Source organism: Phasianus colchicus, chromosome 9, assembly GCF_987193195.1.
Source record: "Phasianus colchicus chromosome 9, bPhaCol1.hap1.1, whole genome shotgun sequence".
Lineage (NCBI taxonomy): Eukaryota > Metazoa > Chordata > Aves > Galliformes > Phasianidae > Phasianus > Phasianus colchicus.
Window position 1 is genome coordinate 2,832,361 of NC_143444.1, and position 23,317 is coordinate 2,855,677.

General features: G+C 52.4%; 1 protein-coding gene across 1 annotated transcript; it reads left to right on the forward strand.

Annotated features, from left to right (window-relative positions):
- The first annotated feature begins 490 nt into the window (after nucleotides 1–490).
- On the forward strand, nucleotides 491–15,635 carry LOC149916727 (uncharacterized). Its single transcript, XM_090145750.1, has 6 exons — nucleotides 491–869; nucleotides 2,955–4,169; nucleotides 5,571–5,641; nucleotides 11,353–13,209; nucleotides 13,468–13,537; nucleotides 15,460–15,635. Exons 1-6 carry the CDS (start codon nucleotides 491–493, stop codon nucleotides 15,633–15,635), a joined length of 3,768 nt encoding a protein of 1,255 aa, XP_090001876.1.
- The last annotated feature ends 7,682 nt before the right edge of the window (nucleotides 15,636–23,317 follow it).

Below are 23,317 nucleotides of genomic sequence, written 5' to 3' on the forward strand. Positions count from 1 at the left end.
CGGGGCAATGGATCCGTGTGTCGCTGGTGCCAGCAAGTGCAGAGAGCGAGGGCGTGCAAGCCATCCCAGGGAGGGCCTGCCCAGCGCAGACGGCCACGAAGCAGCACGGAGGCCGGCAGCACTGCGTGCCCCGCCGTATCCAGGCCCACCGTCCCAGGGAGAGCCTGCAGCGGCCCCTGCCTGCAGCGCTCCGTGCCCCACACGCTGCCGCGACGTGCCGCCAGTGGCCCGCCGTCGTCAGGACGACGCCGAGCCCCGGGCAGCCGGCTGCCCAGGCGGGCGCGGAGGGCTGCCGCAGTGCGCTGCGGAGCCCGCCGGGGCTCTGTGACGCGGGCCGGCGTCGCGCCCCAAGGCCATTGTGACGCGGGGCCGCCGCGAGGGGCCGGAGTCCCCCGGAGAGAGTGCCGCTCACTCTCGGGAGAGCGGCTCCGCGAGGAGGACGCGGCTCCCCCGGGTGCGTGCGACCGAGCGTCTGCGCGAGGACGCGGCGATGAGCGAGGAGCGGGAGAAGAAGGACGACCGCCAGCCCGACGCGGGGCTGCCACGCGTGCGCGACCGCCGACAGGTGCGGGCCGGGGAGGGAGGCGCTCGGGCTCGGCCGGGCCGCCGGCGGCCGTCGAAGTCGCCGCCGCGGGGGACGCCGGCCGCGCCTTCGCCGCCTCCATCCCGGTTCTCCTTCTCCCCGCAGGTGGTGCCGCCGGGCGGCCGGAGCCCGGGCTCGTCCCTCCGCGGCGTCCGTCTGCCGCCGCTGCCCGGCCCGGAGAGCGCGCGGGCCTCCGGGAGCCGCCGCGCACAGGTAGGGAGCCCGAGGGAGGCGGGGCCGGACGTCTTCCCGCGCCGCGTGGGGACCGCCCTGTGCCGGTGCGGCTGTGGGGAGCGGGGCGGCAGCCGCCCGCGGGCTGAGCGCTGCCCTCGGTGCTGCGTGCGGCGCGAGCGGCGAGGACCGCGCTCACTCGGCCTTTCTCCTCGGCTTCTCTTGCAGGCGGGCGGGCGGCAGTTCCTGGAGTCGGCGACCGGCGGCGGTGCCAGTGGCCAAAGCAGACAGCCTCAGCCACCCTTGCTGCCTCGCTTAAGGCGGGCGGGGCTGCCGGCAGCAGCACCCAGGCGTGCAGCAGCAGCTTCTGGGGTCTGCAAGCTGCCTGCTCTGCCAGCGGCAGCCTCTTCCACACCATCTCCAAGTGGCAGAGCACGTGCCGTGGGCATCAGGGGCAGCAGACTCCCAGTCCTTGCCCCGAGACCTCCGGGAACCTTGCATGTCCAGGACGGGACAGCAGGGGCTGAGAGCCGGGGTGCAGCCCTGGAAGTCTCAGCTGTTCTCGGGCGTCGCAGTGCCAGACCCAGACAGAACTACGTGGTGTCCCTGAGCTGTGCTGCAGCCGCAAGCCCAAGAGCCGGAGTGCAGCTGGCAGTACCAGGGCGCCAAGCACCTACCAGCAGCCTGAGAACACCAGCAGGAACGGCCCAGGGACTGACCACCAAGGCTGGGAAAGTCCACGCAGCTTGGAGAGATGCTCAGGAGGGCAGCACAGACACTCGTGCTGCCACTACACCATCTTCCAGAGCAGCTCAGAAGGGCCCAGAAGGGCAGGCAGGCGGCAAAGAGCAAGACAAGGAGCCCCTGCCTGCATTAGTGCCTGAAGATGCAGGCAACCTAGATTCTCCCAAGGCTGCACACTCTCCAGAGGAGGCCAATAATGCAGTGCTGTTCCCAAGAGTGTGTGAGGGGGGAGAAAGAGACGTAACTGCCACCACCATGCCTGAAGCCTTCAAACAAGCTCTGGGAGCAGCACTGAGACTGCAAGATCCCAGAGGGGTCAACCAGGTGGCCTACAGATGTTCTCCAGTACACCCAGCAATCTGGAGAATTCGGGATGAGGCAAGGAGGGAGCAGATGTTGTCCAGCTGGAACATCTCCTGGCCAAATCTGAGCATGCTCAGGCTGCTAAGACCCCAAGCAGCACATGCCAGTGCCAGTGCTACCAACAGTGCTCAGGGTATGCTGGACACCTGCACCACAACAGTGATGGTGGAGGGCCTCTTTCCTGCACCAGGGGAGCTCCCCTCCTGGGATGCTGGAGTGCGGGATGAACCGCATGATTTAGAAGAGATTGTTGAGACAGGAACTGCAAGACAGTCATCTGGTGACCTGCAGAATGCATGTCTTGCCCTGTCTGATGAGGCAGAGACAGTGTGTTCAGCTTCTCTTCTGGGCGCTGGTCTTGGGCCTGCAGGACAGCTTGAGCCATTGCCTGCATCAGTGCCTGAAAATGCAGAAAACGAGACCACGCACTGTCCAGAGGAGGTCAATGCAGCACCACTCCTGTCAGCATGCAAGGGAGGAGAAGAAGAAATAGCTATGCCTGTGCTGGAATTGTCCAAAGAACCTCTGGGAGAAACACCAAAACTGCAAGATGCCAGAGAGATCTACGGGGAGACCTATGGATATTCTCCAATTTTCCCAGCAATTCATAGAATTCAGAATGAGGCGAGGAAGGAGCAGATGTTGTCCACCTGGAACATCTCCTGGCCAAGCAACGAGAGCATGCTCAGGCTGCTGAGACCCCAAGCAGCACATGACAGTGCCAGTGCTACCGACACTGTTGAGAGTATGCTGGAGACCTGCACCACAACATCGATGGTGGAGGGCCCCATTCCTGCACCAGGAGAGTTCATATCCGGGGATGCTGGCGTGCAGGATGAACAGCATGATTCGGAAGAGGCTGCTGAGACAGAATCTGCAGGACAGTCATCTGGTGACCTGCAGAGTGCATGTCTTGCCCAGTCGGATGAGGCACACACCGTGTGTTCACCATCTCTTCTGGATGCTGATCCAGGGCCTGTAGAACACCTTGAGCCTCTGCCTGCATCAGTGCTGGAAGATGCAGAAAGCTCAGATTCTTCCGAGGCTGCACGCTCTGTAGAGAATGCTGATGCAGCATCTCTCCGCTTGTCAGTGTCCGAGGGAGAAGAAGAAGCTATGCCTGTGCTGGAATTGTCCAAACAAGCTAAGGGGGAACCATCAAGACTGCAAGATCCCAGAGAGCTCTACAGGGAGACTTATGGATATTCTCCAATTTTCCCAGCAATTCGTAGAATTCAGGATGAGGCAAGGAAGGAGCAGATGTTGTCCACCTGGAACATCTCCTGCCCATGCAATGAGAGCATCCTCAGGCTGCTAAGACCCCAAGCAGCACATGACAGTGCCAGTGCTACTGACACTGTTCAGAGTATGCTGGACACCTGCACCACAACATCGATGGTGGAGGGCCCCATTCCTGTGGCAGGGGACCTCCTATCCTGGGATGCGGGAATGTGGGATGTACACCATGATTCGGAAGAGGTTGTTGAGACAGGAACTGCAGGACAGTCATCTGGTGACCTGCAGAATGCATGTCTTGCCCAGTCTGATGAGGCAGAAATATCACGTTCAGCTTCGCTTCTGGATGTAGGTGCTGGGCTTAGAGGACACCTTGAGCCATTGCCTATATCTGTGCCTGAAGATGTGGAAGACTCGGACTGTTTCACAGCAGCGCACTCTCCGGAGGTGGCCAGCGAAGCACCCTTCTTCCTGTCATTGAGTGAGGGAGAAGAAGGAGAAGAACCAGCTATGGCCATGCCTGAGTCCTCCAGTCAATCTCTAGGAGAACCATCAATTCTGCAAGATCTCGGAGAGATGTACTGGAAGGTCTATGGATGTCCTCCAATTCACCCAGCAATCCGGAGAATCCGTGACGAGGCAAGAAGGGAGCAGATGTTGTCTACTGGGAACAAGTCTGAGCCATACAGTGTGGGCATGCCCAGGCTTCTCGTGCTCCAAGCAGCAGATGATGGTGCCAATGCTGCCGACACTGCTTGGGGCATGCTGGACATCTGCGCCACTACATCGAGGGCAGATGGCCACTTTCCTGCCTCTTGTGATTCCCAAAGCTGGGGTATTGGAATTAAGTATGCAGAGGAAGCGATCATTGACGATGCTGCCAGTGATGCCAGCACCGCTCACAGCATGCTGGATGCCAGGGACACTGCAGTGATGGCTGAGAGCATGCCCACGCCCTCCTGTTTTTGCCCTGATACCATGGTGGGTGTGGAAGAAGAATGGGAGGACAACCGTGAGGAAGAAGCTGCTGAGGCAGTCAGTGTGCCACCAAGCATTTCTCATTCCTCAGCTGGTAAGATGAAGACAGCAGCGGCTCGCCGCCGGATGCCAGCTGTCATCAGGAATGTGCTCCGGGCTCTGCGCAGGATTTGCACCTGCAGCTGCATCAGGGGACAGCAAGAGGAGAAGCACGAGGCTGCAAACACCAGGCAGCACCCCAGAGATGCCTAATTCCATCTTGTCAGTGTCAAATTATGATTCCATCCTGTCAACGTAGAATTCTGATTCCATCTTGTCAACATAGAATTCGGATTCCATCATGTCTACATAGAATTCTGATTCCATTTTGTCAATGTCGAATTCTGATTCCATCCTGTCAACGTAGAATTCTGATTCCATCTTGTCAATGCAGAATTCTGATTCCATCCTGTCAACATAGAATTCTGATTAAATGCCATCTTTATTCTATCCTGCCTGAGTGCTGTCTGATCTGTCACTCATGCATGGTTGGTCTCTGAGTGCGACTACTGGGCTCAGAGCACGGGGCAATGGATCCATGTGTCGGTGGTGGCAGCAAGTGCAGAGAGCGTGGGCGTGCAAGGGAGAGTGATTTGTGACTTGCAAAGTGTGAGCTGGCTGAGCCGGTGTGTGTGTGAGGTGGGCTGCGATGAAGGGGGTGAGGGGCTCTGAAAGGGGCAGCCCTGGTGGGAGAGCACCGCTGTGCCTGTAGGGGTGAGAGCACGGCCAGACACCTACCTAGAAGGCCCATTTGGGGCAGCTTTTGCTGAAGGGGCAGTCCTTTAGTCCAGACGCCTTTAGTCCACTCTAGGTCTCCATTTGCCGTTAGACTTCCACACTGTCCATACAGGAGAGTTATAAGGAAAGTTTGCAGATGCTATTATCCCTTGATTGCACAGTTCATGAATCTCCAATCCTCCTGCCACAGGCAGGGCCACCAACCTCCCCATTTAATACTAGTCCAGATTGCCCAGGGCCCCATCCAATCTGGCCTTGAACACCTCTAGGGGTGGGTTTGATGGGATCTCAAAGATCACCTTTTTCCAACCTTGTTTCCACCCCCCAAGGTGGACTGGGTTCCCTACCTCTGCATCCGTCTCTTCTGCCTCTGGATCAAGCCTGGCCTGGAATGTTTCCTGGAAGAAAGGAGTCTTTATAGGAAGCAAGAGGGAGATAGTCACCACCATGGATCCAGCATGATAGTTCAGTCACTGATCTTCAGTAGTGGTGGGTTGCCGAGCATTGTTGTTCTGTTGGCGATGACAGTGACTACAGCGATGATGGCAACTTTTCAGTGGTAGTACAAACTTATTTATAAGTCCAAAGTCAGCTCTCTTTGGAGTGGCAGCTTCTGGCTTTGGGATCTCAGAAAGAACCCCTTTTGTTCCTTTCTTCTGGGCCTTGCCAGTAGATAAGAGGGAGCAGGGAGGTGCCCACTTGTATCTTGCCTTCACAGGATACAATGGTATCATCGCCCAGTCTCATAGCAAGCTGGAGTTATTTGGTCACAGGCTATATCTTCCACCAGTAAGCAGTCCTGAGCACTCCCTACCAAAGGCAAACAGCTAAAATTGTCCACACAGTGATGTTGATTGCCACACAGCAACACCCATCACTCATCTCCTAGACAAGGCAGCCTTATCACAAGAAATACCTCAGGAAGCAAGCTTTGAGCCAAAAAAAAAAAAAAAAAAAATCAAAGAATTCTCACACCACCACGTGGCTCAAAGATTGCTTGAAATGAAGCATAAGTGACCCTCCATGGTGGTGAGGAAAAGAGAAAAAAGAAAGTAAGAAAAAAAAAAAAAAGTAAGCATAAGGGAAAAGAGGAGTGGGAAGGGGGGTTAAATGTTACAGTTGTTATGAAGAATTTCTTGGGCTTGGTTACAGAGGTTGCCCTGATTTGTTGGACTTGTTCATCATCAGTTGAAGTGGTTACAAAGTACATGGAGGATACAACTCCTTGTATAAAAGTTGAATCAAACATGGAGCCATACAAGAAACAAACATAAGAGTTGCAACAGCACAGGAAAAAGGATACGTTTCTCCCGTGGGCAATTTGTTCAGCAACATTTTCATTATCATTCCATTTTTAGACAACAATTAGAGTCATTCAATTTGCCACAGACACCACCTGTGACTCTTCAGGAGTGGTGACACGAACGTTCCATAATGAATAAAAATTAGAAAGTGAAAAGAGACAACTGTACATTTGGCAATAACCATACCTTTAACAATAGCCAATAATATTAAATCAGTAAGTAAAACAAATAGAGCTATTTGTGTCAGCTGCTTTCCCCACCCAGGAACTCCCAGTGTAAGCCAAGATCCAGATGGGAATTCTTCAGTAGAGGTTGTGGTGTTTATGAACACCCATACAATATTACACTTCAGTGAATTCATCAAAAGCGTATCTAGTCCAATTTGACAATATGTGGACTTGCCATGTAATGTTTTCTAAGATGATTTAGTATCACGAGAACTCTCCACTTGAACATTTCCAAAGCAATTCAAATGCTGAGAGATATAAATCTTAGTTTGGCAAGTTCAAGTATTGCTACAGTCTACAGAATTTTTCACAGGATAGTGTGTGCAGGATAGTCCACAGTATAAACCATCAAGAGGAGTAATCCCAGAAACATACACGTCTCTTATCAAAACTTAGACACTTTCCAACAACCATGTTTTGGATGGAACTCCTGGACTGGTGTGACACTGAAAAGCATCAGTGCAAAAGGCTTTACGATAGATTTCTTTTGTGCCCACATCTAACAGATATTAGATGGGTCTCTTGATTCATTTCCCAGTTTGTTAGGAATTTGGAAACACTGTGGAGGAGTCACATGCAAATCATAATCAGTTTGAAAAAAAGGGGTGAAAGAAGGGGTCAAAAGAAATGGTATCACTGTGCAGGGAGTACCAGTAAGCCAGGATGACCTGTAAGAACTCTGAACCCAGTTGTGAAATTTAACAGATCCAAGGACTGATATCAATCACCACCCACACTCACAACAATGCAAAACACAATATGATTGCAACCAAAAAAATGTAATTAAGAGGTATACTCAGTATTCTAGCATGATCAAATCTTCAGTATTTCTGTCACAAAACACAAACGGTTAAAATCAGCCTTAAAATTAGCCTTTCTGTCAAGTGCCCACGGGGATCTTCTGTAAAATAAAACAAGAACCAACTTGCCCTTTTTGGGCTTTGTAAATATGGTTAAAAAATGAGGGAACAATTGAGGAAGTGTTGATTTCATATTACTTTTTTCGGGGTGTCTTTAGCCTTCCAAGGATATTTGGTAAGGGATTCTGTAAAGGTTAGGGAACTGGCCTCATGTTAGCTGAGTCAATCGCACAGGCTGGCCAGGGAGATAAGAGTGTTTCCCTGGCTTATCAGCCTCTGGATCATGACTCACAGGGGTAATTGGCAAGAGTGGTGAGGCCTTTAGACACAAGGTGTTAAATGGAGGATCTGGTTTCCCTTTGTGGTAAGCTTTCTAATGCATCCACCCTTCACTGCCCCCACCCCGGTCACTTGGGAGGGGCGAAGACATCAGTTTTTTATTGGATAGCTGCTCAGGTTTTGCTTTCCAGGTCTTGAGCTTTTGTTCTGGCCACCACTTAACTAATTTCTCTAACCTGACAGTGGGTATTCCATTCATCAGATCTCACGGGGCATCCTTTTGCCAGCCCAGTGTCCAGAGACAATTACCTTTATGATCAATATTCCGCCTATCTGTTTTTACTGACAATGAAACCCTTCCAGTCCCACTGAGCTTTGGGCTAGGTGGCCTGGGGGCAAGGCTGACCGCTGCAAGTCTTACTTCCCTTGGCTCAAATTTACTGGCGGAAGAAATCACTGACCCATATTTTCTTCCATAGTTGATTAACTCTTGGACAGCCTTCTTCCACGCCCATACGTCCCCTGACTGCAGATGGTTAGATGTTACAGTTCCTTCTAACGCTGCCCGGGTTCTCTCTCCCTGACACATAGCTTGTATCTTTCCTTGCAGTTGTATGCCTATGGGTTTCAATGACTCTGGAAGCCCCCTAATTAAAGCAGTCATTCTCTCAGGATCAACAGGCATCATCATAGGTGATTCGTGGTGTGGCTGCAGCTTTCTATCATACATCATTTGGAGACAAGCAGCCTTTTGAACGCTCTCTACTAACTGGTCGACTGTTCCAGTAATAGCAAGAGGGTATCCCTTTTCTAGAGGATTGAGACCACCTGCCCAATAGGCAGCCCTCTGTGTTAAGGACCAGGGAGCACCATTGTTGCCAGTAGTTAAAAATACTCCTGGTCCCCAGTAACCTCCCGCTTCCTTTTCCATTAGCTGTATCTGGTCTCCACCAGTGAGACTAACCCTCCATACATACTCATTTTCTGACTCCTTTGGAGAGCGGCTGAAATCTTTTTTCAATTTTGCTAGTTCAGTGGCTGAGAAGGGAATTCCTTTAACATTCATTTGAGGATCTAGATCCTCCCTGTTATTGAATGCATATTCGGTTTTTATCAAAGGGTGCATCTGGGCTGGAGAGGCCTCTAATTTGTCTAGCCTTGCCTTCATTTCTTTCAATCCTTCTAGAGGGTAGATTTTTTCTTGAGGCAAACTATGGGCGACAGTATCGCTATTTTCTTTATACCTTAACTGCTCCTTCAGAACCCCTAGTAAGGGAGCTGCGTCATGCTTTTCATTTTCTAATGAAACAGGCCACAAGGGTAATCCATACCGTATGACATGGTGAAAAAAACCTCAAAACTGACGGGTTTGACTGAGATGGGCAGCCACTGCTTTGGGAGAGACTGGCAGATGATAATTGCTTGTGAATCATTTGTTTTGTAAGTATATATACGTATGCATGTATTATTAGCACTACTGTAATTTCTCTCTTATTTTTCTGCCTTAGTAAACAGTTTTTATCTCAACCAAATCATTTTTTTTCTGATTCTCTCCCCCATCCCATCTTTTCAAATAAGTGAATTTCCAGATTTGGACTTAAAATTTGCTGTCATACAAGCACTAACATTTTTGTTGTATTATGTAGATGTATGAGCAAACAATTCTCAAAAAATTACTGCCATGTCTACTTTGCTGCCAAATTTATATCTTCATATAAATATTTACATTTTATAGACATTTCCATTATTCCACATATTATGCTATTATATATTTACATTTATATACAATTACTATTTACATTTTATAGAAGACAAAAATCCAGTGACACTATTTCCCACTTCCTATATAGTCCAGTGACAATATATTTCCTATTAATAGAAAAAATGCCAATATAGGCATCTGAAACTATTGCAGGTTTCAAATGAAATAAGTTTTTAAGTAATATATCTGAACAAATTTCCAGGAGAAAAAAAAAACCAGCCTTTTTTTCCAAAACACAAGAGAGTGTGCTGGCAGGATTTTAACTACCAGCCATGGTGGTCTCAATTTATACACTGAATAAGATTTTCACTCTAGTGCCATGGCTATTCAGGAGACGTGTGTATGCTTAACGGGGCTGGCTGGCTGCACTCCACCATGCTGCTCTTTCACTCTCCCTTCTTAAAGGAACAGGGATGAAAATACAATGAAGGAGAGCTTCAGTTGAGATAAGGACAGGGAGATCTCTCACCAAGGACCATCGTGTGCAAAACAGACTCAAGTTAGGGGACGAATGTAAGTTTCTGTCTGTTAATAGCAGACTAGAGCACTGAGGAACTAGAAGCAAACTAAAAACATTTTCCCATTCACTCATTCTCTTCCAAGTCGTCCCCTTAAGTGGAGCAGGGAACTGGGGCTATGGTCGGTCCCTAAAGCTCTGATGTTGCACCACACAGGGTCCCTCTCACGGCAGCCATCTTTTCTAAACCAATCCCTCACGGGCTTCTGACAGACTGCAGCTCTTCAAGCGCTACTCTAAAGTGGCTCCGTACCCCGGAGTCCATCCTGTAGAAACTGCCCCACGGGCAGCACTTCCCCAGAGCTTCAACACCACACTCTCCTCTTCAAGAGCAGCAGCTGGCCCAGCCCTCCTGCCCCACCGCGGCCCTTCTCCATGGCCGCAGCTCCGGCCCGGGGCTGCTCCTGTGGGCACAACATGGCTGCGGCCTCCTGCAGGCCGCGCCTACCATGGGCTGCTTCATGGCTGCAATGGAGATCTGCTCCGTGTGGTGCCCACGGTCTGTAGGGGCCGGCCTGTCATATGTCTCCTGCTTTCCTCTTCCCTTGAAACAGAGGGTGAGGTATCTAAATGGACTGTTCATACCCTTGTTTGTCTTCCTCAGCGATTGCCACTTCCTACAGCTTCTTCACGTGGTCCCTCTGCACTCTGACCACAGCACAACTCCCTGAGATGAGGCCACCCCAAATACCCTTCAAACAACATCTGGTCAACCACATCCTCTCTTGGGATGTGCTTCTGGGTTAAAATCTACTATGTGCTAAAGGCATACTGTTTCTCCAGCCCACGGTGGTCACAACACGTAGCACATCTTCATGCTGTGTAGCTTTCAGCAGAGTTGCTGTGTCCCTGTGGCCACGCTGCAAGCACTGCTGAAGGCTGCACACTGTCTTTCCTTGCTGCCCTCATTTGCCTGGTTGTCTGTCTCTTCACCAGCTGATTGCTGAATGAGGGTTTGAGACCCACTAGTACCATCTGTGGATAAAAGGTGTAGTCTCTTCCAGCCAGCCAGGAGCAAGCTATCACCCAGAGCAGCCACGAGGATTCTCCAAAGAAGCCTGGGAACAGCTACAACAATTGCTGTGGCTCTGTGTGTTGCTCCCAGTCTTAATAATCAGGCTTAATGATCTTCTTAAAATACAGTGTTTGCAGTGCCTCTGATATGAATCAATGTTTAAGAAGGGCAAAAAGGGCTGCTTACTGCAAAACAAATACTCGCACAGAAAGATTAGGCATTTGTTTAGCAAGCTTAATTAAAAAGCTCTACTTGGTGCCTCTTTGAGGATCTAAACTCCTTGATAAAGAAATAACCCGTTTTTCCAGTTATAGCTTCCTTTTCTTTGTAAGTGGTGAGTAGTTTCAAAGATCAAAAGGCCAAGTCTCATACGCCATCTTAATTTGAAAGATATTTTAACATTCTGATAAGCACAGTTTTGGAATGCTTCATTTTGTTTGCCTCACTAGTCAATGTGCAAACTTAGGGTAATTAAACAAAGTGATATTTCACAGTCAGTCTTTGCATTTAGACAGTGAATGTGTAAGTTTAAATAGGAAAATCTACATACTCTCGGGAGAGCGGCTCGGCGAGGAGGACGTGGCATTAGAGGCAGCAGACTCCCAGTACTTGCCCCGAGACCTCAGCACACACCGCAGATGTTGTCCAGTTGCAACACACGGTGGGCAAACTCTGTGAGCGTGCCCAGGCCCAGTGCTGCCAACACTGCTCAGGGAAACCTGGGCGTACGCTCCGCGACATCGAGGGCTGAGGCTCAGATTCCTGCCTCTGGTGGTTCCCGAACCAGGGATGCTGGAGTGCAGGTTGAGCTGCAAGAATTAGAAGAGACTGCTGAGAGGGAATCCGCAGGATGTTCACCTGGCAAACTGTGGAGCGCATCTCTTGCCTCACCTGATGAGGCAGGCAGCATGCCTTCGGCTTCTCTTCTGGCTGCGGACCCTGGGCCTGGAGGACACCTTGAGGCTTTGGCTGTAACAGGTCCTGAAGATGGGGAACACTCAACTTCTTCCAAGGCTGAATACTTTCCAGAGGAGGCCAATGCAGCACCTTTTTTCTGGCGAGCATGCGAGGGAGAAGAAGAAGAAACGGCTACCACCATGCCTGAATTCTCCAACCAGTCTCTGGGAGAAGAACAGAGGTTGCAAGATCCCAGAGAGGTCTACGGGGAGGCATATGGATATCCTCCAGTTCACCCAGCAATCCAGAGAATCCGGGATGAGGCGAAGAAGGACCAGATGCTGCCACACTGGAACATCTCCTGGCCAAATAGCATGAGCGTGCCCCCGCTGCTAAGGCCCCAAGCAACAGAAGACAGTGCCAGTGCAGCTGACAGTGCTCAGGGCACGCTGAGCATCTGCAGTGTGACATCGAGGGCTGAGGGCCAGTTTTCTGCTTCTGATGATTCCTCAGCCAGAGGTGTTATAGTCCAGGACTCGCAGCTAGAGTTGGAAGAGGCTGCAGAGATAGAAACGGCAGGACAGTCATCTGGCACCCTGCAAGTTGCATCTCTTGCCCCATCTGATGAGGTACACGCTGTGTGTTCACCATCTCTTCTGGATGCTGAGCCAGGGCCTGCAGGGCACCTTGAGCCTTTACCTGTATCAGTGCTGGAAGATGCAGAAAGCTCAGATTCTTCCGAGGCTGCAAGCTCTGCAGAGGAGACTGATGCAGTATCGCTCCCCTTGCCAATGTCCAAGGGAGGAGAAAGAGAAGAATCAGCTATGGCCATGCCTGAATCCTCCGGACAAGGTCTGGGAGAAGCACGGAGACTGCCAGATCCCAGCGAGATCAACAGGGAGCCCTCTGGGTACTCTCCTATGATCCCAGCAATGCGGAGAATTCGTGAGGAGGACAGAAACGAGCAGATGTTGTCACACTGGAATATTTCCTGGCCAAGGAATGTGAGAAGCCCCAGGCAGCGAAGGCTCCAGGCAAGAGGTGACGCATTCAATAATGTTGGCGCTCGTCAGGGCATGCCAGGTATCTGGCCCACGACATCCCGGGCTGGTAACTGGTTTCTTGACTCTGGTGACTCCAGAAAGTGGACTGTTAGACTGCCAGTTATACTGGAAGAGTCCAGTGATGACAGCGACAGTGCTGCCAGCACTGCTGAGGGCACGCTGGATGCCAGAGACAATGCAGTGAGAGATGAGGGCATGCACCCGCCCTCCTGTCCTTGCCCTTCAACACTGGAGAATGTGGAGGAAGACTGGGGATGTGACTCTGAGGAAGATGCTGCATCAGAGGCAGTCAGCATCACATCCAGCACATCCGATGAGCCATCTGGTGAGGTGGAGGCCATTTCTTCAGCTTCATCTGTAGCTGCAGATCCCATGACTGAGGAGCATGTGTCAGCATGTGAGGGAGCAGAAGATGTGGGCCCTCAGCATGAGGTGAGCAAGGTCAGCACCAGGCATGAATTGGAGGCAGAGGCAGGAGTGGTGCCTGGAGTGTGCGCTGTGGGGAGATGCCTGGAGATGCTGTCTCCTTTCCAACCAGCTCCATGCATTAGGGTGGACAGCCCCTCTGTTATTCCTGCCTTGCCTTCAATCAAAGGGGCCTGGAAAGGGGATCCCTCCCCTGGACCCCTGGCACCCACACCATCACCAGCCAGTGGCATACAGGTGTGTGGTTTTGTTCTCTTCACACAGGTTTCTGCAGAGGCTGAAGAACGTGCACAGAGCTCCGTGTGCTTCAGAGATGCACCGGAGGATGGCCCAGGTACATCCCCAGACAGAAAACAATCCCAGGGAGGGACCTGTCAAGCTCAGATGGCCCACCAAGTGGCATGGAGGCTGACAGCGTTCCATGCGCTGCCATATCCAGGCCAGTCCTCCCAGGGAAATTCCATGGTGGTGGGTGGCACGGCCAGACACCTACCTAGAGGAGACCAGGAGTGTCCCAGCTGGATCAGGGCTCCTCAGGTGTCTCACTGCAAAGGCTTGGGTATTCCCTACATTGACATCATCATTCCCCCTTATGAGGATATCATCAGTATACAGATAAATCCGGACACCGTGGTCCAACGTGAGCTTCTCCAGCTTCTGTGCCTATGCTCCAAGCGCCAGAGTGGGCGAGTGTCTGTACCCCTGGGGTAATCAGGTGACTGTGCATTGCACTCCCTCCAAGTAAATGCAAAATTGATTGTCCTCCACCTTCTTCAAGGGGACCATAAAACAGCTGTCTTAGGCATCAATGGCAGCCAGAAAGGGATGAGCCTGTTCCTGTAGGGCAGTAATCAATTCTGAAACATTTGGGGCAGCTTTTGCTGAAGGGGCAGTCTTGGCCTCCAGATGCCTGTAGTCCACTGTAAGGAACGTGTCTGAGCCATACAGTGTGGGCACGCCCAGGCTTCTCGTGCTCCAAGCAGCAGATGACGGGGCCAGTGCTGCCGACACTGCTTGGGGCATGCTGGACCTCTGCAACATGACATCGAGGGTGGATGGCCACTTCCCTGCATCTTGTGCTTCCCAAAGCCAGGATATTAGAATTAAGTACACACAGTAAGAGACCATTGACAGTGCTGCCAGCGATGCCAGCACTGATCACGGCATGCTGGATATGGATACCAGGAACACTGCAGTGATGGCTGAGAGCACGCCCACACTCTCCTGTTTTTGCCCTGATACTGTGGAGGGTGTGGAAGAAGAATGGGAAGACAGCCATGAGGAAGAAGCTGCTGAGGCAGCCAGTGTGCCACCAAGCATTTCTGGTTCTTCATATGGTGAGATGAAGACCATGCCTTCAGCTTCCCCTGTGGCTGCAGGACCCAGACCTGAGGGACATTCATCTGCATGCAAAGGAGCAGAAAGTACAGTCAATTTCAAGCACAAGGTGAGGGAAGTCCATGTGGTCAGGACCAAGTGTGAAATGAAGGCAAAGACAGGAGCTGTACTGGAGTGTGCACTGTGGGGAGATGCCTGGTACTGTCTTCTTTCCATCCAGCTCCATGCAGAAAGATGGACATCCGGGGTTACCCCGGCTTACCTTCATGTGAGGGGCATGATTGACAAACCAGGAGAAGATAACCTGGAACTTGGAGTATTGCTGGCAAGGAACCTACAGGGCTGGTTTTGCTCTCCCCTCACAGGTTTCCGCAGAGGCCAGAGGAGGTGCACAGAACTCCAGTCGTATCAGAGAGACATCAGAAGATGTCCCAGATATGTCCCCAAATGGAGAGCCTGCTGAGCCTGATCAGCCCTGTGAGCAGCTCGGAGGCTGGCAGCACTCCATGCGCACCATTCTGCTGTGCCCAGGACAGCTTTCCCTCCCAGGGAAAAGCTGTGCTAGGGGAGCACGCAGGTCCTTGCCTGGTGCCCACCCTGCCCCTTGCCTATTGCTATCTGTCTCCCATAGCAACCGCTGCCAGACCACATGCTGCCAAGGTTTCTGCAGAGGACAGAGGACCTGCACAGAGCCCCAGGTGCTTCAGAGAGGCACCGGAGGATGGCCTAGGGACGTCCCCAGACAGAAAGCCATCCCAGGGAGGGCCTGCCCAGCTCAAATGTCCCACCAACTGGCACGGAGGCCAGCAGCGGTGTGCGCCCTGCCATATGCAGGCTCATTTTCCCAGGGAAAACCCATGTACAGAGCAGGCAGGGCCTCGCCTCTGCCCCTTGCCTACAGCTCTCTGTCCCCCTCAGGTTCCGCAGCCGCACCACACGCAGCGGCTCGCCGCCGGATGCCAGCTGTCATCAGGAATGTGCTCCCAGTTCTGCGCAGGGTTTGCACCTGCAGCTGCATCAGGGGACAGCGAGAGGAGAGGCACGAAGCTGCAAACACCAGGCAGCTCCTGGAGATGACAAACCCAGTCCTGTAGATGTAGAATTCTGATTCAGTGTTGTCTTTATTCTCTCCTGGCTGAGTGCTGGGCTCAGAGCACGGGGCAATGGATCCGTGTGTCGCTGGTGCCAGCAAGTGCAGAGAGCGAGGGCGTGCAAGCCATCCCAGGGAGGGCCTGCCCAGCGCAGACGGCCACGAAGCAGCACGGAGGCCGGCAGCACTGCGTGCCCCGCCGTATCCAGGCCCACCGTCCCAGGGAGAGCCTGCAGCGGCCCCTGCCTGCAGCGCTCCGTGCCCCACACGCTGCCGCGACGTGCCGCCAGTGGCCCGCCGTCGTCAGGACGACGCCGAGCCCCGGGCAGCCGGCTGCCCAGGCGGGCGCGGAGGGCTGCCGCAGTGCGCTGCGGAGCCCGCCGGGGCTCTGTGACGCGGGCCGGCGTCGCGCCCCAAGGCCATTGTGACGCGGGGCCGCCGCGAGGGGCCGGAGTCCCCCGGAGAGAGTGCCGCTCACTCTCGGGAGAGCGGCTCCGCGAGGAGGACGCGGCTCCCCCGGGTGCGTGCGACCGAGCGTCTGCGCGAGGACGCGGCGATGAGCGAGGAGCGGGAGAAGAAGGACGACCGCCAGCCCGACGCGGGGCTGCCACGCGTGCGCGACCGCCGACAGGTGCGGGCCGGGGAGGGAGGCGCTCGGGCTCGGCCGGGCCGCCGGCGGCCGTCGAAGTCGCCGCCGCGGGGGACGCCGGCCGCGCCTTCGCCGCCTCCATCCCGGTTCTCCTTCTCCCCGCAGGTGGTGCCGCCGGGCGGCCGGAGCCCGGGCTCGTCCCTCCGCGGCGTCCGTCTGCCGCCGCTGCCCGGCCCGGAGAGCGCGCGGGCCTCCGGGAGCCGCCGCGCACAGGTAGGGAGCCCGAGGGAGGCGGGGCCGGACGTCTTCCCGCGCCGCGTGGGGACCGCCCTGTGCCGGTGCGGCTGTGGGGAGCGGGGCGGCAGCCGCCCGCGGGCTGAGCGCTGCCCTCGGTGCTGCGTGCGGCGCGAGCGGCGAGGACCGCGCTCACTCGGCCTTTCTCCTCGGCTTCTCTTGCAGGCGGGCGGGCGGCAGTTCCTGGAGTCGGCGACCGGCGGCGGTGCCAGTGGCCAAAGCAGACAGCCTCAGCCACCCTTGCTGCCTCGCTTAAGGCGGGCGGGGCTGCCGGCAGCAGCACCCAGGCGTGCAGCAGCAGCTTCTGGGGTCTGCAAGCTGCCTGCTCTGCCAGCGGCAGCCTCTTCCACACCATCTCCAAGTGGCAGAGCACGTGCCGTGGGCATCAGGGGCAGCAGACTCCCAGTCCTTGCCCCGAGACCTCCGGGAACCTTGCATGTCCAGGATGGGACAGCAGGGGCTGAGAGCCGGGGTGCAGCCCTGGAAGTCTCAGCTGTTCTCGGGCGTCGCAGTGCCAGACCCAGACAGAACTACGTGGTGTCCCTGAGCTGTGCTGCAGCCGCAAGCCCAAGAGCCGGAGTGCAGCTGGCAGTACCAGGGCGCCAAGCACCTACCAGCAGCCTGAGAACACCAGCAGGAACGGCCCAGGGACTGACCACCAAGGCTGGGAAAGTCCACGCAGCTTGGAGAGATGCTCAGGAGGGCAGCACAGACACTCGTGCTGCCACTACACCATCTTCCAGAGCAGCTCAGAAGGGCCCAGAAGGGCAGGCAGGCGGCAAAGAGCAAGACAAGGAGCCCCTGCCTGCATTAGTGCCTGAAGATGCAGGCAACCTAGATTCTCCCAAGGCTGCACACTCTCCAGAGGAGGCCAATAATGCAGTGCTGTTCCCAAGAGTGTGTGAGGGGGGAGAAAGAGACGTAACTGCCACCACCATGCCTGAAGCCTTCAAACAAGCTCTGGGAGCAGCACTGAGACTGCAAGATCCCAGAGGGGTCAACCAGGTGGCCTACAGATGTTCTCCAGTACACCCAGCAATCTGGAGAATTCGGGATGAGGCAAGGAGGGAGCAGATGTTGTCCAGCTGGAACATCTCCTGGCCAAATCTGAGCATGCTCAGGCTGCTAAGACCCCAAGCAGCACATGCCAGTGCCAGTGCTACCAACAGTGCTCAGGGTATGCTGGACACCTGCACCACAACAGTGATGGTGGAGGGCCTCTTTCCTGCACCAGGGGAGCTCCCCTCCTGGGATGCTGGAGTGCGGGATGAACCGCATGATTTAGAAGAGATTGTTGAGACAGGAACTGCAAGACAGTCATCTGGTGACCTGCAGAATGCATGTCTTGCCCTGTCTGATGAGGCAGAGACAGTGTGTTCAGCTTCTCTTCTGGGCGCTGGTCTTGGGCCTGCAGGACAGCTTGAGCCATTGCCTGCATCAGTGCCTGAAAATGCAGAAAACGAGACCACGCACTGTCCAGAGGAGGTCAATGCAGCACCACTCCTGTCAGCATGCAAGGGAGGAGAAGAAGAAATAGCTATGCCTGTGCTGGAATTGTCCAAAGAACCTCTGGGAGAAACACCAAAACTGCAAGATGCCAGAGAGATCTACGGGGAGACCTATGGATATTCTCCAATTTTCCCAGCAATTCATAGAATTCAGAATGAGGCGAGGAAGGAGCAGATGTTGTCCACCTGGAACATCTCCTGGCCAAGCAACGAGAGCATGCTCAGGCTGCTGAGACCCCAAGCAGCACATGACAGTGCCAGTGCTACCGACACTGTTGAGAGTATGCTGGAGACCTGCACCACAACATCGATGGTGGAGGGCCCCATTCCTGCACCAGGAGAGTTCATATCCGGGGATGCTGGCGTGCAGGATGAACAGCATGATTCGGAAGAGGCTGCTGAGACAGAATCTGCAGGACAGTCATCTGGTGACCTGCAGAGTGCATGTCTTGCCCAGTCGGATGAGGCACACACAGTGTGTTCACCATCTTTTCTGGATGCTGATCCAGGGCCTGTAGAACACCTTGAGCCTCTGCCTGCATCAGTGCTGGAAGATGCAGAAAGCTCAGATTCTTCCGAGGCTGCACGCTCTGTAGAGAATGCTGATGCAGCATCTCTCCGCTTGTCAGTGTCCGAGGGAGAAGAAGAAGCTATGCCTGTGCTGGAATTGTCCAAACAAGCTAAGGGGGAACCATCAAGACTGCAAGATCCCAGAGAGCTCTACAGGGAGACTTATGGATATTCTCCAATTTTCCCAGCAATTCGTAGAATTCAGGATGAGGCAAGGAAGGAGCAGATGTTGTCCACCTGGAACATCTCCTGCCCATGCAATGAGAGCATCCTCAGGCTGCTAAGACCCCAAGCAGCACATGACAGTGCCAGTGCTACTGACACTGTTCAGAGTATGCTGGAGACCTGCACCACAACATCGATGGTGGAGGGCCCCATTCCTGTGGCAGGGGACCTCCTATCCTGGGATGCGGGAATGTGGGATGTACACCATGATTCGGAAGAGGTTGTTGAGACAGGAACTGCAGGACAGTCATCTGGTGACCTGCAGAATGCATGTCTTGCCCAGTCTGATGAGGCAGAAATATCACGTTCAGCTTCGCTTCTGGATGTAGGTGCTGGGCTTAGAGGACACCTTGAGCCATTGCCTATATCTGTGCCTGAAGATGTGGAAGACTCGGACTGTTTCACAGCAGCGCACTCTCCGGAGGTGGCCAGCGAAGCACCCTTCTTCCTGTCATTGAGTGAGGGAGAAGAAGGAGAAGAACCAGCTATGGCCATGCCTGAGTCCTCCAGTCAATCTCTAGGAGAACCATCAATTCTGCAAGATCTCGGAGAGATGTACTGGAAGGTCTATGGATGTCCTCCAATTCACCCAGCAATCCGGAGAATCCGTGACGAGGCAAGAAGGGAGCAGATGTTGTCTACTGGGAACAAGTCTGAGCCATACAGTGTGGGCATGCCCAGGCTTCTCGTGCTCCAAGCAGCAGATGATGGTGCCAATGCTGCCGACACTGCTTGGGGCATGCTGGACATCTGCGCCACTACATCGAGGGCAGATGGCCACTTTCCTGCCTCTTGTGATTCCCAAAGCTGGGGTATTGGAATTAAGTATGCAGAGGAAGCGATCATTGACGATGCTGCCAGTGATGCCAGCACCGCTCACAGCATGCTGGATGCCAGGGACACTGCAGTGATGGCTGAGGGCATGCCCACGCCCTCCTGTTTTTGCCCTGATACCATGGTGGGTGTGGAAGAAGAATGGGAGGACAACCGTGAGGAAGAAGCTGCTGAGGCAGTCAGTGTGCCACCAAGCATTTCTCATTCCTCAGCTGGTAAGATGAAGACAGCAGCAGCTCGCCGCCGGATGCCAGCTGTCATCAGGAATGTGCTCCGGGCTCTGCGCACGATTTGCACCTGCAGCTGCATCAGGGGACAGCAAGAGGAGAAGCACGAGGCTGCAAACACCAGGCAGCACCCCAGAGATGCCTAATTCCATCTTGTCAGTGTCAAATTATGATTCCATCCTGTCAACGTAGAATTCTGATTCCATCTTGTCAACATAGAATTCTGATTCCATCATGTCTACATAGAATTCTGATTCCATTTTGTCAATGTCGAATTCTGATTCCATCCTGTCAACGTAGAATTCTGATTCCATCTTGTCAATGCAGAATTCTGATTCCATCCTGTCAACATAGAATTCTGATTAAATGCCATCTTTATTCTATCCTGCCTGAGTGCTGTCTGATCTGTCACTCATGCATGGTTGGTCTCTGAGTGCGACTACTGGGCTCAGAGCACGGGGCAATGGATCCATGTGTCGGTGGTGGCAGCAAGTGCAGAGAGCGTGGGCGTGCAAGGGAGAGTGATTTGTGACTTGCAAAGTGTGAGCTGGCTGAGCCGGTGTGTGTGTGAGGTGGGCTGCGATGAAGGGGGTGAGGGGCTCTGAAAGGGGCAGCCCTGGTGGGAGAGCACCGCTGTGCCTGTAGGGGTGAGAGCACGGCCAGACACCTACCTAGAAGGCCCATTTGGGGCAGCTTTTGCTGAAGGGGCAGTCCTTTAGTCCAGACGCCTTTAGTCCACTCTAGGTCTCCATTTGCCGTTAGACTTCCACACTGTCCATACAGGAGAGTTATAAGGAAAGTTTGCAGATGCTATTATCCCTTGATTGCACAGTTCATGAATCTCCAATCCTCCTGCCACAGGCAGGGCCACCAACCTCCCCATTTAATACTAGTCCAGATTGCCCAGGGCCCCATCCAATCTGGCCTTGAACACCTCTAGGGATGGGTTTGATGGGATCTCAAAGATCACCTTTTTCCAACCTTGTTTCCACCCCCCAAGGTGGACTGGGTTCCCTACCTCTGCATCCGTCTCTTCTGCCTCTGGATCAAGCCTGGCCTGGAATGTTTCCTGGAAGAAAGGAGTCTTTATAGGAAGCAAGAGGGAGATAGTCACCACCATGGATCCAGCATGATAGTTCAGTCACTGATCTTCAGTAGTGGTGGGTTGCCGAGCATTGTTGTTCTGTTGGCGATGACAGTGACTACAGCGATGATGGCAACTTTTCAGTGGTAGTACAAACTTATTTATAAGTCCAAAGTCAGCTCTCTTTGGAGTGGCAGCTTCTGGCTTTGGGATCTCAGAAAGAACCCCTTTTGTTCCTTTCTTCTGGGCCTTGCCAGTAGATAAGAGGGAGCAGGGAGGTGCCCACTTGTATCTTGCCTTCACAGGATACAATGGTATCATCGCCCAGTCTCATAGCAAGCTGGAGTTATTTGGTCACAGGCTATATCTTCCACCAGTAAGCAGTCCTGAGCACTCCCTACCAAAGGCAAACAGCTAAAATTGTCCACACAGTGATGTTGATTGCCACACAGCAACACCCATCACTCATCTCCTAGACAAGGCAGCCTTATCACAAGAAATACCTCAGGAAGCAAGCTTTGAGCCAAAAAAAAAAAAAAAAAAAAAAAAATCAAAGAATTCTCACACCACCACGTGGCTCAAAGATTGCTTGAAATGAAGCATAAGTGACCCTCCATGGTGGTGAGGAAAAGAGAAAAAAGAAAGTAAGAAAAAAAAAAAAAGTAAGCATAAGGGAAAAGAGGAGTGGGAAGGGGGGTTAAATGTTACAGTTGTTATGAAGAATTTCTTGGGCTTGGTTACAGAGGTTGCCCTGATTTGTTGGACTTGTTCATCATCAGTTGAAGTGGTTACAAAGTACATGGAGGATACAACTCCTTGTATAAAAGTTGAATCAAACATGGAGCCATACAAGAAACAAACATAAGAGTTGCAACAGCACACGAAAAAGGATACGTTTCTCCCGTGGGCAATTTGTTCAGCAACATTTTCATTATCATTCCATTTTTAGACAACAATTAGAGTCATTCAATTTGCCACAGACACCACCTGTGACTCTTCAGGAGTGGTGACACGAACGTTCCATAATGAATAAAAATTAGAAAGTGAAAAGAGACAACTGTACATTTGGCAATAACCATACCTTTAACAATAGCCAATAATATTAAATCAGTAAGTAAAACAAATAGAGCTATTTGTGTCAGCTGCTTTCCCCACCCAGGAACTCCCAGTGTAAGCCAAGATCCAGATGGGAATTCTTCAGTAGAGGTTGTGGTGTTTATGAACACCCATACAATATTACACTTCAGTGAATTCATCAAAAGCGTATCTAGTCCAATTTGACAATATGTGGACTTGCCATGTAATGTTTTCTAAGATGATTTAGTATCACGAGAACTCTCCACTTGAACATTTCCAAAGCAATTCAAATGCTGAGAGATATAAATCTTAGTTTGGCAAGTTCAAGTATTGCTACAGTCTACAGAATTTTTCACAGGATAGTGTGTGCAGGATAGTCCACAGTATAAACCATCAAGAGGAGTAATCCCAAAAACATACACGTCTCTTATCAAAACTTAGACACTTTCCAACAACCATGTTTTGGATGGAACTCCTGGACTGGTGTGACACTGAAAAGCATCAGTGCAAAAGGCTTTACGATAGATTTCTTTTGTGCCCACATCTAACAGATATTAGATGGGTCTCTTGATTCATTTCCCAGTTTGTTAGGAATTTGGAAACACTGTGGAGGAGTCACATGCAAATCATAATCAGTTTGAAAAAAAGGGGTGAAAGAAGGGGTCAAAAGAAATGGTATCACTGTGCAGGGAGTACCAGTAAGCCAGGATGACCTGTAAGAACTCTGAACCCAGTTGTGAAATTTAACAGATCCAAGGACTGATATCAATCACCACCCACACTCACAACAATGCAAAACACAATATGATTGCAACCAAAAAAATGTAATTAAGAGGTATACTCAGTATTCTAGCATGATCAAATCTTCAGTATTTCTGTCACAAAACACAAACGGTTAAAATCAGCCTTAAAATTAGCCTTTCTGTCAAGTGCCCACGGGGATCTTCTGTAAAATAAAACAAGAACCAACTTGCCCTTTTTGGGCTTTGTAAATATGGTTAAAAAATGAGGGAACAATTGAGGAAGTGTTGATTTCATATTACTTTTTTCGGGGTGTCTTTAGCCTTCCAAGGATATTTGGTAAGGGATTCTGTTAAGGTTAGGGAACTGGCCTCATGTTAGCTGAGTCAATCGCACAGGCTGGCCAGGGAGATAAGAGTGTTTCCCTGGCTTATCAGCCTCTGGATCATGACTCACAGGGGTAATTGGCAAGAGTGGTGAGGCCTTTAGACACAAGGTGTTAAATGGAGGATCTGGTTTCCCTTTGTGGTAAGCTTT